At 36.7% G+C, this 13947-nt stretch overlaps 1 protein-coding gene across 9 annotated transcripts in view; it reads right to left on the reverse strand.

Moving 5' to 3' along the window:
* SLIT2 (slit guidance ligand 2) overlaps positions 1 to 13947 on the reverse strand; it is a 422385-nt gene that overhangs the window by 74902 nt on the left and 333536 nt on the right. For all 9 annotated transcript variants that reach the window (XM_075128007.1, XM_075128006.1, XM_048848731.2 and 6 more), the window contains 5 exons: positions 12071 to 12214; positions 10188 to 10331; positions 7898 to 8064; positions 6421 to 6553; positions 1418 to 1486 (listed from right to left, as the gene is read on the reverse strand). In XM_075128007.1, coding sequence (XP_074984108.1) covers positions 1418 to 1486; positions 6421 to 6553; positions 7898 to 8064; positions 10188 to 10331; positions 12071 to 12214 — 657 coding nt within the window. The remainder of the gene's footprint in view (positions 1 to 1417; positions 1487 to 6420; positions 6554 to 7897; positions 8065 to 10187; positions 10332 to 12070; positions 12215 to 13947) is intronic.

Genomic DNA, 13947 nt, shown 5'->3' on the forward strand with positions numbered 1-13947 from the left:
CTATGAAACAAGAATACCTGAATCATCTGGATCCTTTTTAATGTATACACAAGGAAAGATAGGAATTTACAGATAATCTTTCAATACCAAGAGAGAATGTCCAAAAATGTAATACATGGCTTTCTACTTTTGCAAACATCTACCCAGAATTTCAGAATATTAATGTACTAATACTACTTATCATTTACTGAACAATTTTGCTGTTTATACTTTGCATTTGTACCCTATCAACATTATTTATTGAAATGCCAGCCTGAATGACTAGTTACAGTAAATCTGATATTGTAATTTGCATTTGTTTTATGAGCATTTAACATTACATACACAATACAGGGTTGATCATCACTACTCCAAACAATCAAACCTTCAGACACCCTCTTTGTGGGCCAATATGATAAAGGAGTGCTTATCACTACAGCAAACAGTAACCTACATGCACGCTCCTTACAGGCCTGTATACTGCAAGGTAAGTCTCATACACCTCTTGCAGCACAAATCCACAAACACTCCATGCAGGCCTAGATTGCATACATTTGAGAATAGTGCAATTGTTGATACTATTTGGAAATTTTGTGAAAATGAGATGCATCTATTTTCTAAATTTGAAGACTGGACCATTTAGTCTAGAATAAGGCATACAAAAGGAGCTGGGGCATTTTCAGAATGTTACACTGATTTAGTTTGCTTTATGCAAGAAAACTGGTAGCCATTTTGTTGCCCTAATTTTTAATTTGTGGTTGCTCCTATGCTACAAGGTACTTCAAAACATGATGAGGTTTATCCCCAGTTGATCCACTGAATTCAATGGAACTTATGACAATTTACATCAGCTGAGGATCTGCCCATACGTCTCACAGGGAAAGCAGTATTATCTCTGTTTTACAAAGTATTATCTCTGTTTTATATCAACTAAGACATAAAGAGCTTAGCGGTTTGTTCAAAAATCGCACAGTGAGTCAGCAGTACAGCTAGGAATAAAAATGAAGTGTCCTGACTAAATTCCCTTCTCCAACCACTAGACCATCAATTGTGGCAGGTTACCAAATTGCAGAGATGTAGCATTATGTGTTTCAAACCAACTACAAAATCTTTTCTCTGTAATTGAAATAATTTCATGCCTTTATTGAGGCTAATACTGTATGTCTATGTGACAATGTACTGAAGCTGTCATACTCTAATGCACATTTTGTGAGATTCTGCATTTCTTTTCAGGTTTACTATAGTTCCTGCCTATTTACTCTGCAATAAAATGTGTTGTGATCACTGGACTAAAAATATCCCATTTATAAAATGTGCCTTAGGGCGAAATCTGTTAAAAAGTTGGTTACATTTTATGTTTTTCTTGTAACTGTTTCATTAAATGGAAGAGCAGCTTTTTGATCAATCCCACACAAAAAGATGCTCTAAAGTTACTTACATAAGTGTTAAATGTTTGTAGTTAGAAAGTTCTTTGGGAACAAGGGTAAACTGGTTTCCATCCAAATAACTACAACAGAAAAATAAAATAATGAAGTATTATTCATCTAATTAAAAGATCAATACCTTCAGCAAGACAATAGTTAGGAGTAAAGCAATAAATAAGGTTGAGATACGTGCTTTAAAAGTACATGTGAATACATAAAGTTTCAATTTACTACTGCAGTTGCTTATAGTTTTACCTTCTTCAACATTAGGATGACATGATGGCTGGGGAATAGATGGGATCAACTGCCTAAGAGCCAGATGTATCTTGTGAAGTAAAGACCACATCAGGCTTATACAAGTCATTTTAATGTGGTTCATTGGATTTTATTGGTTTCAGAGTTGCAGCTGTGTTAGTCTGTATTTGCAAAAAGAAAAGGAGTACTTGTGGCACCTTAGAGACTAACAAATTTATCTGAGCATAAGCTTTCGTGAGCTACAGCTCACTTCATCGGATGCATTCAGTCAAGTTAAATGCATCCAATGAAGTGAGCTGTAGCTCACGAAAACTTATGCTCAAATAAATTTGTTAGTTTCTCAAGTGCCACAAGTACTCCTTTTCTTATTGGATTTTATGCTACTGTAAATAGAAACAGAACTTGACAGCTACAAGCGACATTATTATCCCAATCTGGTCCTTCACACTGGGTATAGCTACACATCAATAGTACAAACCCAATGTTGGACAAAAAATGGTGAATGAGTTTGCTGAGGTAGCTGCTTCTGGCCCCAGCTCTAATAGTAAACCTATTATGTCATACCCGCATTCATAGGAATACAATGACTAGCTGGAGTACCAAACTTGTTAGGCACATATGTGATGGACCCCAAATCCTCTGAGCAGTTGTGAACACCACAGCTGGTGAAGGAGAATCAAAGACCACAAGGGGAAAACACCCTCCAAAAAGCAGGAATTGGAACAGAGGAGTGCTGCGGACAGCCTCAGTTGACTTAGGTCAGAAGTCAAGAGTCCTGATGGGACATGCATCGGTGATTCAGATAGCTTGCCAAATGGGTTGGTTGGTGGCTGGGCCCAGGTTCACACAGCTCTGATACAAAACCTGTGGATACAAAACCTCATTCCTCATACCGACCAGTTATATTCCCTTTGACAGCTATTGTGATTCAGCATCTCATGTGTTACACGGAGATGAACATAGATATGGATATGAGTCTAGATGGATACTTATCTACATTTAGCTAAATAAACTTAACTATTTTAATTTTTCTTTCAAATAATAATTGAGGATCTCCCATATTTTTAGTTGCTTATAATGGAGGGTTATGCAATTATACTTTGTTTATTGCTTTACAGAGCATTAGAGATGATTACATGTTGGAATTTTCATTTTGGTTTGTTTGGGACTGTGGAGAACATTAGGGAATGTGTTAGGTTTATATTAAGTAAGAGGCACATGGGAGGCAAAATATGTTGGTGGACGTGAAATAGTGGTTTGAAACCTAAGGACTCTGAGGGCTCATTGGGTTGCTGAGAGCCATCCCAGAATGTTGGTTTGAATGTCAGTACTGGGAGAAGGACCACTGGAGGAGGGAGAGTGGAGACTTGCTAGCTGGAGCTAATTTTGGTCTAGCTGGCTGAAGTTGCCAAGAAAGGTCTCTCCAGATTCCAGAGACTGGTCCAGCAGGGATGTAGAGGTCTGGGCTACTGAGAGGGTTGTAGTGAGACCAGACTGGAAGAATATCAGACTCCCTGGCTTATGAACAGGAAGCCAGAAGATCTTCCTGTGCTTGACAAGGACAATAGGCAGCACTTCCAGAGTTCATTCACAGGTTTTAATTGTAAATAATAAATTACAAGTTTCTTAATTCAGTCTGGAGTGTAGCTGTGGTGAATGAAGATTTCTGCACTGATCTTCGAAGAACATCTACTGTACTTACCAGGGGAAGGGATCCCTGTTCCTGGTGAGGAGAGCTCAAGATAAAATTTCTAAGAGAGAAACTTGGTGGCAGCAGGTAACTGATACTAGGCTGTAGGAAACCCAGCACTGTGACACTGACTTTCCTTAATTTCTCCTCTTACTAGCAAGCTATGTGTGATGGAGGAGATCAGAGGCTGGGCATGGGTGGTACTTTGAGAGACTAATGACAGCTGGTGGCGATCCACAATCCTTTCTTTATAGAGAGTGTTTCAGTTAATCCAGACAGGATCTAGCTGAGGGGGCACAGCAGATTTTTTTTTTTTTTTTGCAGCCTCTGTCCAGGTATATGGTGTCTAGTCCATTTGTATTGCCTTCTTCTGCATCCATAGCCCTGTTGTTATTATATTTTGCCAACTTTGATATGTACTTCTGAACATTTTTACACATATACATCAATGATACTGCATATATGGCAGGAAATGAATTTTTAACACTTTATTAAGAGGTTACAAACAAAGTGTGACAGACCGAGACCAGTGGGGTACAAGAGTCTGGTCGAAGGCAAATATACTGGCCACTGGACGAATAGTTTTCTGTTCCCTGAGTGACCAGAGCAGGGGCTGCATTAGAGCAATCAGAGAACCTGCTAGAACCAATTAAGACAGGCAAGTTAATTAAGCCACCTGCCAATTAAGAACATACTAGAATCAATTATGGCGGGCAGACTAATCAGGACACATGGTTTAAAAAAGGACCTCCCATCAGTTAGGGAAGGGCATGCAAGGAGCAGGGAGTGAGAAGGCATACTGCTGGAGGACTGAGGAGTACAAATGTGATCAGGCTTCAGGAGGAAGATCCTGCGGTGAGAATAAAGAAGGTGCTGGAGGGAGGCCACAGGGAAGTAGCCCAGGGAGTTGTAGCTGTAGCTGTCACTGTCATGCAGCTGACACAGGAGACATAGACAGCTGCTATCCACAGGGCCCTGGGCTGGAACCTGGTGTAGAGGGTGGGCCTGGGTTCCCTCCAACTCCTGATCAGACACAGGAGAAGTTGACCTGGTCTGTGAGCAACACCAGAAGGGAAGGTCTAATTTGGAAAGGGATCTGGCCTGTCCCTGACCCTCTAGGTGGGACAACGGAGACTGCGGAGATTGTTCTCCATTCCCCCATGCTGGCCAGTGATGAGGTTAGCTGAGTGAATGGCAGGTTTGAGCCTCTAGCAGAAGCGGCCAAACTGAGGGCTGCCATGAACCTCTGAGGTGAGAAAATCTGCCAAAAAGTGCAGTATCCACCAAGGCAGAGGAGGAACTTTGTCACAAAAGGTATTTTTAAAAACTTTCTTGAAGGAGTAAGGTACTGTATATCGTGATAAAATTAATGAGGTTTGAAAAGAAAAATGTTAACAATTTATTATTTTATCTCTGTATCATTAAAAATAAGCTTTCACCAGTTACAAATTTTTTTCTTGGTTGCAAAAACCATTACTTGTTTGAATGAAGGAAATATTAGGACAATTACATAATGAAAAGGAGATCACATCTTGGAAGGTGTATGCATTTTAATGAACAAGAAGAATTGATCAGGATGCAACTGCAAGCAGAAAACTAACTCCTTTGTTTTCTCTTTAAAAAAAAAACCAAATACAGTGAGCTGCATGCACACTTTAGACACTAACTTAGGTGCACAAAACTGCATGTAAGGGACTTATCAGTCACAAAAGGTGTTGCAGTCCATATAAATTTCTTTATATGTACAATTTTACAAGTCATTGCTCCTAAATGTGAATCAAATTGTATCTATCAGGCAGCAAGCTGTGTTTAATTGAGGAACTTATTAAAAACACTGATAGAAAAGGTGATCCTTTTTTTTACTAGAATGTCAGTAGGAATTCTCACTAGCTTCTCTTTGGGAATTACGGATGCATTTGTTAAGGTATCCTGTTTTTACCATCAAACTACTGATGGATGTTTTAGAAACTTCTGAATAATTATAGTTGTAAAACAAGGAAGCTATTAAAGTGTTAAAGGGCACACTTAAGATGCCTTCCAAAGAAAATATTTACATTAATGATTTTTAATATTAAACAGAGTGGATAGAAAATACTTCAATGCCTTCCTGTGTGTTTAATTATTAACTGCAGCTATTTGTAATAAGACGAGATGATGAAATATTAAAAGGTATTTATTATTGAGGCTTTTCTGAGTGTTTCTTTACATCTCAAATATATAAGATGAAGTTTCAAAGAAGTCATAACCCATTTTCTAAATTTGTTTCTGAAATTTTGCATTCTTTTGTGTATAAAATTTGGGTTGCCTCAAAATCTTTGAAGTGCATATGCATAGAGCATTTGTACATTCAAAACTGAGTAGCTGGCTATCTGCAAAACTAATTTGTACCCACAAATTATATCTATGAATAGAATTACCAAGTCCTAGGGAATCTAAAGACTTGAAGTTGGAAAATAAATACCCAAGAGGACATTTTTGAAAATCCGCCTTACGATATTCACAAAAGAATCTTTACTATTTTTCCAAATACACAACTTTTTTCATAAACAAGCCTCCACTGGAGAACTAATTGAAATTCATTTATTAAAAATTACTCTTTTCCTTAAATATGTTACTAAAAAATTCCTTAAACTATTGAAACGATAAGAATTTTAAATAGCTAATTGTCTTAATGCTATTTATGTTGTTTACTTTCTGCATTTCTTCCATGTTGGACAATGAAAATTCAATGTGACATTCTCTCTGTAAGCAAAAAAATGTACCCTAAGTGCACACACACAGATCTCTCTCTACTATATATTAAGAGAGCTAATCATAGAATACTACAATAATTCATAATTATATGGGCCTTTTTACTATTATAAACAGGACTTTTTTGTTATTAAATTCTTTTTATAAAGATTTCCTTGTTTGACTTACAGGTCTTAATATCTAACAAGCGATAAAGTCTCAAACTCCAGCTGATTGACAAATCTCAGTTCTTCGTTTTGCCTACTTACTCTGCCTCATTCTGAATCAGACAATATGATTCTGAACTTGGATTTAAGAAAAGGAAGAACTTGTGCTACTTACAGTTCAGTTACATCTTTTGGGATGCCTTTGGGCAAAACCTTAAGACCTTTATTGCTGCAGCGAACCACAGTATCTAGACAAGTACATTCCGTGGGACAGCGAGACAATGGAGAGCAACTGTTGTCGTCATTTCCTGGTTAGTGAAAAGAAACAGATAAATAAAGCTTTGCTCTGCAGAGAGCACTTAAGAATTGGCAAGAATTTAACACACTGTATTTAATTCCACTTAACAGACATGAAGGTTCCATCCATAGAGCACTGCAGTAGCTCCATGGATGGAAATAATTAAGTTATCACTTTTAGCTACATTTCAAATGATATCATTTATTTAGTATAACACTGTTTTTAGTATCTGAGGCATATTCTTTAGAAAAAGCCTCATTAAGGTAAGGTCAAAATTCCTAAACACAAAGTGACAAAGAAATATATACACTGATTTCTAAAAAATTACAATAATTTAAAGTAAATAAAGGCAGCATAGGGAAAAGTTATACATTTGAGTATCAGCAAACATACAATTAAGATTGGAATTAGAAGGATTGGGATGTAAGAGAGGAGTAGCAGATTTTTCAAATATTTGCAGAGAAATATAAAAAAATCAATAACTAACACACTGACTGAGCAATAGTAATATAACATTTGACTATTTAGCCTGAACGAAAGTATTGAATTCAAGGGTCAGCGTTTGAAAACATTTTCATTTGTACAACCGTTGGTCCAATTATCTCAATCTCCACTTTACCTCAAAATCATACAATATCAGGGTTGAAAGGGACCTCAGGAGGTCATCTAGTCCAACCCCCTGGCTCAAAGCAGGACCTAATTCCCAACTAAATCATCCCAGCCAGGGCTTTATCAAGCCTGACCTTAAAAACTTCTAAGGAAGGAGATTCCACCACCTCCCTAGGTAACTCATTCCAGTGCTTCACCACCCTCCTAGTGAAAAAGTTTTTCCTTATGTCCAACCTAAATCTCCCCCACTACAACTTGAAACCATCACTCCTTGTTCTGTCATCTGCTACCACTGAACAGTCTAGATCCATCCTCTTTGGAACCCCCTTTCAGGTAGTTGAAAGAGGTTATCAAATCCCTCCTCATAAGTCATGTGCTCCAGCCCCCTAATTTTTGTTGCCCTCCACTGGACGTTTTCCAATTTTTCTACATCCTTCTTGTAGCGTGGGGCCCAAAACTGGACACAGTACTCCAGACAAATACCAATTTACAGTACTGCACTGTTTTCAAAAGGTTTGTTGACCAATGTATATGGACAGTTGCATGCTTTTTAATTATCTCAAATTGTGTGTGCTCTGCTTCTAGAATAGACATGATTATTCAGGAGTTAAACTGGGATCACAGTTAACATTTATGAAATTTAAAAAAAAGTGCCTGTAATATGGACCACTTAGTCTATGGCATCTTATATGTAAGAGAGCTGCAGAACTACACTACTCTGACAGATCCAATATGAATTTCTTACCATCATCACAAGTAAAATCTTGAATTGCCACATCCTGGATGGGAATCTCTTTTAAGAAGTAGGGTTTCTGACAGCGAGGGTTTCCAGTTACAATGCGTTTCTTCCTCAGCCAATCTCCCAGCCAAGCCAGGTGGCAGTTACAGTTGAAAGGATTGGCCAGGAGGTTTCTGAAAACCACATGCAAACAATACATAATTTAGTTTCAATGATGTAACTTTGTTTTCATTTTAAAAAATACAATGTGTATTTTCAAAAAGTTCAACCTAAATGAAATTCTTCAAACAATTCCATAAGCAAACCAAAGCTGAGAGCAGCAATTTAGGATTTGTGCAGTGAATCTTGATATAGTTCATTTAGAAATAATTTAAACCTGTCAGAGATCTGACTTGCTGTCAAACTACCGTGCACTGATAAAGCAGTAACTTAATATAGAGATGAAGGCTGATTACTTTACATTATTAGCTTTAACCTGATAACAGCTATTTCATTAATTTGTCATCTCAAGATTTCCATCTTTTATTTGCTCCAGAGAATAAGTTTCTCATCTAAACTGACAGCTAAGTTGATTACATGTCAGTTATAAAAATGAATTTACTTCTACAAGTCTGAGTACTTTTGGCATCTCCTCACTTCACCACAACCCTATTGACAATTCCATTATTTAGAAACATGCCATCTTTAATCTGCACAAATTAGTCACTAGGTGTAAAGTGTCTCATTTTATGTGGAAAGAGGATTAAGTACTTTACTGAGCGGTGCTTCCCACTGTAATTACTTTTTTGGTAACCTGACTTCCTTAAACAGGCACTGTTTTTCCTTCTCCTCTCCCCTCTTTTCCTTTTCCTCCCACTGAATTAAAAAAAGATTTGAAGGCAGACAACCCTTTGAAAATGTATTATTTCTAATACAGCCATTTCTTTTCACAGAAAATTGGACTGTAGTTTAATGTTCCATCATACAGCAAGTCTGAATTAAGTTACAAGGTAGGATTTAGACTATATATTAACTGCAGTTTCAAAAAGTAGAACACCAGTGTCAAGAATGCCAATGGCCATGGGAGCCCTGTAATACTAGGGCTTTCACAATTGGTTCAACCAGTGGAAGTGGCAATCATGGCAAACTTCTTATTCTAAAAACCCTGGTGTAAACAAAGGAACATAGGACCTGGAAGGGACCTCCTGGGTCATTGAATCAAGTCCCTGCTATCGCAGGCAATCCTGTCATATAATTTCATTCACAAATTTATCAAGTTCCATCTTAAAACTAGTCAGCTTACCCCCTCCACTACTTTTAGAAGACTGCTCCAGAACCTCACTCCTCTCATGGTTAGAAACCTCCTTATAATCCTCAGTCTATATTTGTTCATGCCCCTTTAGACACATTTTACCCTCATGTCTACCCCCCACACCTCCACCCCTCTAAATATTTATAGAGAGCCATCATATCCTCATTTAGCCTTTGTTTTGCAAGGCTAAACAAGCAAAGCTCTTTTAGTCTCCACTCACACAAGAGGTCCTGCATTCCCCTTATCATCCTAGTAGCCCTTCTCTGCATCTGTTCCTGTCTGAATTAATCTTTCTTGAATATGGGTGACCAGAACTGTACATAGTATTCAAGATGAGGTCTTACCAGTGCCTTGTGCAATGGTGTTAATACTTCCCTAACTATATGCATTTCCAGTAGAAGGATCACATCTGCTGCTGCTACTTTTTTAAACAGACACATTGCACTGGTGGCTTATATTCTTCCTGTGATTGACTAATACAGCCAGATCTTTCTCTTTCTCTTTGTTTCCAACTGATTAACAGTTTATAGCAGAAATTCTTATTAGTTCCTAAGTGCATGCCACTGCACTTCATACTATTAAATTTCAAGCTATTTCTATGACTCTAGTCCTCTAGGTTATCTAATTCTTCCTGTATGCTATTTTGATCCTCCTCTGTATTGACAATGCCTCTAAACTTTGTCATCAGAATTTCGTTATCACTCTTCTACTTTTTGTGCCAAGGCCATTAATGAAAAGTGTTAAGTAATATCAGTCCCAAGACATTAAAGAAATTAATTTCTGTCAAGTTACACTATCAGTAAGTGTTTAAGGACAATGCCTGTATTCACATTTGAATATGTGCTTCAAGATGGCCCAGGACACAGACTTTCTGAAACTGACTATTGTATTTTTCTTTAGTGTAATCTTAATGTACACTGCAAGATTATGCACAGAAAATACAAATGTTATAAACACGTGAGTGGCTTCAAGTCCTGGATAATCTAAAAATATAATGTAACTTACAATGTAGAGAGTGAATGGAGAGTATCAAAGGCACCTGGAGCAACTGTAGTAATTTGGTTGTCATATAAGGAGAGCAAACGGACAGAACTCAGTCCTGTGAAACTGTCATTGCCTATACAGCTTATACGATTGCTCCTTAGCATCCTGAGAAAGAAAGGATTAACATTTATTACTTTAGGGAAGGTCCAATAGAATGATTTTATCGAAACATCTTTCTATGTTTTATTACGCTTACTTAACATTTACTGAATTTAATCATATACTACATCTAATGTATGAAGATTTTCTTGAGCATTAACCATTTTGGTATTCAATATAGTTAAATATTACAAAACATGAAGTATAATTATATCATATATATATTTATATTGTATTGCAGAGCAACAGAAACTAAACTGAGGCATATTTTTGAAGACACCATTTATTATAATGAAAACTCACTGTAATTTTAGTGTTTTAGCTATATGAATATTTCAGTAACTTTACAGCTCATGTGAAGATACCATCTGAGAACTGTGACAGCTTTCTCTTTGCTATCAGACAACTGATTCTACAAATTAAACATTTACATGGTTATTTGTTACAATTTTTACATATTCTGGTGGTATTTCAGTCCATATTTCCGCTCATTAACATATGTAAACTAAATTGCAGGAAGCACTCTTAACTTGCTCAACAAATCTCAATTAACAGAAACCACTGTGATTCTAACAGTGGTCCCAAAACGGTGAGGTATGCCCCCCGGGGGGCATGGAGTAACATCGGGGGGGGCACAGCAGAACCTGGGCAAGCCCCATGGGTGAGGGAAGAGAGGGAGTGCCACACAGCCCCACTCTGCCTACATTTCCTCCCTGGTCCTGCTCCAAGCCCTGGCTCCATAGCCGGTGGGCAGACAAATTCTATTACTGGGAAGGGGGATGCAAGAGGAAAAGTTTGGGCACCACTGTTCTAACAACAAGTAGAAAGTTTAGAATCTTAAACAAAAATAACCTTCCTAAAAATAGACTTCTCTAAGTAATATTATAGGATCAATGCAGTTTCAAGTTTTGTTGTTTTTGTGCTTATTTGTTAATAAACCCTAGAATAATTTTTCCTACCTAGATTCATAAGAACAGCAACTATCACTGTCAAGTTTGAAATAAAAATAAAGCTAAACTTAAATGTAAAATCTTCGGTACAACGTATCCAAAAATATCTGCATCCTTCTTTACTGCAGAGCCCAGAAGACTGCAGCTGTTGGCTCCGCAGAGGGCTGATCTGCTGATTAGAAAGTTTAGAGTACAAGAGAAGCCCCATAACAAAAACAGTTCTGTGGCTGAGAGTTGAGGAGTTACCTAGGAAGCAGAGAGGACTAGATAAGAATGTAATAACAACTTCAAGCCAGAGCCCACTGAATCATCATCTTTGGCTAACTGGCATTAAATCGTTCGGGAAAGACCCTCATCCCTCATTTCCACATCCACTGAATCTATCTCCTTCTTCTGGAGTAATTCTCAATAACAATTACCATGGACAGAATAAAAAATCCTATTCTAAGGATGTGGCAGTGCAGAATGCATAATTTCCATGGCTACAGAGATGGTTATTTGCATCTGCCCACAGAATCAGGAGCAGCCTCAGCTGCTGCATAGTTCAGTAGGCATGTACAGTTTTTGTAGACAAGTAGCCACAGAAATGAATTTCAACTAGATCAGGCCCGAAGTTAATGAATTCACACTCTAAGTGGAAAAGCTTGGTGTAAAATGGAAGTAAGAGCTAGGATATGCTTCCATATTCCATATTTTTTTTCTTCAAAACAAAGGTTACAAAAAACATAGGAATTTGCGTCAAGTCTAAGATCTGGCACAGAACAGGAAGAAAGACAACCAATTAGTTAGACTTACAATGTTTTGAGACTTTCTAGTCCTTTAAACATCTTGTGTCTAATAGTCTCCAAACGGTTACTGGTGAGCAACAGTTCATTCACACCAGATGCTCCTTCAAATGCTCCTTCTTCAATATCTGTGATCTTGTTATTGCTCAGATTTCTATTTTACATTCATGAAAAAGAATTAAAGAAAAAAGTCTTTTTTTAGTGTCTTCAGCTAATTAACTGTTAAAGAAACACTGCAGACTACCATAGCCTTAGGCTACTTTAAGTAGTTACTATGTAAAACTGGAGAATAAATTCATTTCAGTAAAATATCCAATACAGAGATTTTAATCCTGCAAAACAAATTTCAGTACAAATTTAACAATAGACTGGGATTTTCAAAGGAAGTTGAGTTTTTATCTGCCACTGAAAGAATATCAGGGTTGCTACCAGTGCCTGCATAATACAAGAAAAAATTTTCATCCATTTCTAAAGATACTCAATTGAAATACAGTGTGTTAATGTTTTAATTCCTTCCAGTGTTTTGAATCTGAACAACAATGTAATGTTGGTGCCTGAGAAACAAAACTGAAAGGAACTAGTTTAGTTTCAGTTTCTAAGCTGAGAGAGATACAAAAAGTAAATAAGTAGTACAAATGATGACAAGTAAATGAAATATTCATGATCTATACTATTACTAAAAAAGGTGAGGAATTTTTAAACCAACAAGAGATATGGTTTATGTCTCTCCTCTTGTGGAGAGCAGTTCTAAAATATGGGAAGAAAATCTGCAAAAAATGTTACACCTTTTTTGCAGTTTTTTGTCAGTGTTGAAATTTGACTCAAAACAAGTAGCAGTGACTTTGTATTTGGAAAAAGTATCTAATTTCAGTATTTACACATTGCTTTAAATATTTTAGTGATACATCTGCAATACTTTATTTTGCTCTCTTCAAATACCCATATTCATATTTACTTAAATTTTAGTTTAAACAACACCAAATATACACTTTATACACAGTCTGATATTATAATACAGTAATGACTTTTTACAAAGCAATTACATGATCAAAACAACATATAAAATGAAATGATTCTAAAGTCTTATTTCTTTTACTTGCTGGTATCTATGATATTTGGAAGAAAAACAAACATAATTTGGTGTTTTTTGGAACATCGCTTTTATTTATTCACTTTAAAAAATATATTACTCATTACATCTAAAATACATACACACCAGAATGAATCTGTATCAATATCTGACAAATGTAAAACCTAAGGTTGTTGCTTCAGCTGAGTTTTGACTACTCAGTTATTGCATAATATTTGTTTCAAATATACCTTGCTCTTGATGAAGGATATGATTTGGTCTGTGGTTAAAGCACAGGTCTGGGAACCAAGATCTCTATATCCCTAAACAGATTCACAGATGACTTGATGCGTGGTCCAGGACAATCTCCTTAGTTTCTTATTATCTGACTTTCTCCATGTGTAAAGTGGGAATATTACTATACTATTTAGTGTTCACGGATTAGTTAATGTTTGTACAACTCATCAGTGAGGCAAAGTGATATAGTGTTATTACTATTGACAGAACATTAACTCAATTAAATATTTAGGCCCTAGTCCTCCAGTGTGCTGATCTATTACCTTTCCCATGCATTCGCTGCTTGCAATAATAATATTATTATCGGAGTATATGACTGATCTTGATGTGTTACTCATTAGTTTGGAACAAGCAAGGGGACAAGTAGGTGAACAGAAGTAATTGGATTGTCAGGCTTGCTATATAAACAATTTGATACATAGAAATTGTTAGGAAATAATTGAAAAAGGATTGACATGACTGGTTAGTTTTAATGATTAGGCTTAATTATGGAAATGCAGAATGCCACAGATGGAACAGGC

Source organism: Caretta caretta, chromosome 4 (genome assembly GCF_965140235.1).
Source record: "Caretta caretta isolate rCarCar2 chromosome 4, rCarCar1.hap1, whole genome shotgun sequence".
Taxonomy (NCBI): domain Eukaryota; kingdom Metazoa; phylum Chordata; order Testudines; family Cheloniidae; genus Caretta; species Caretta caretta.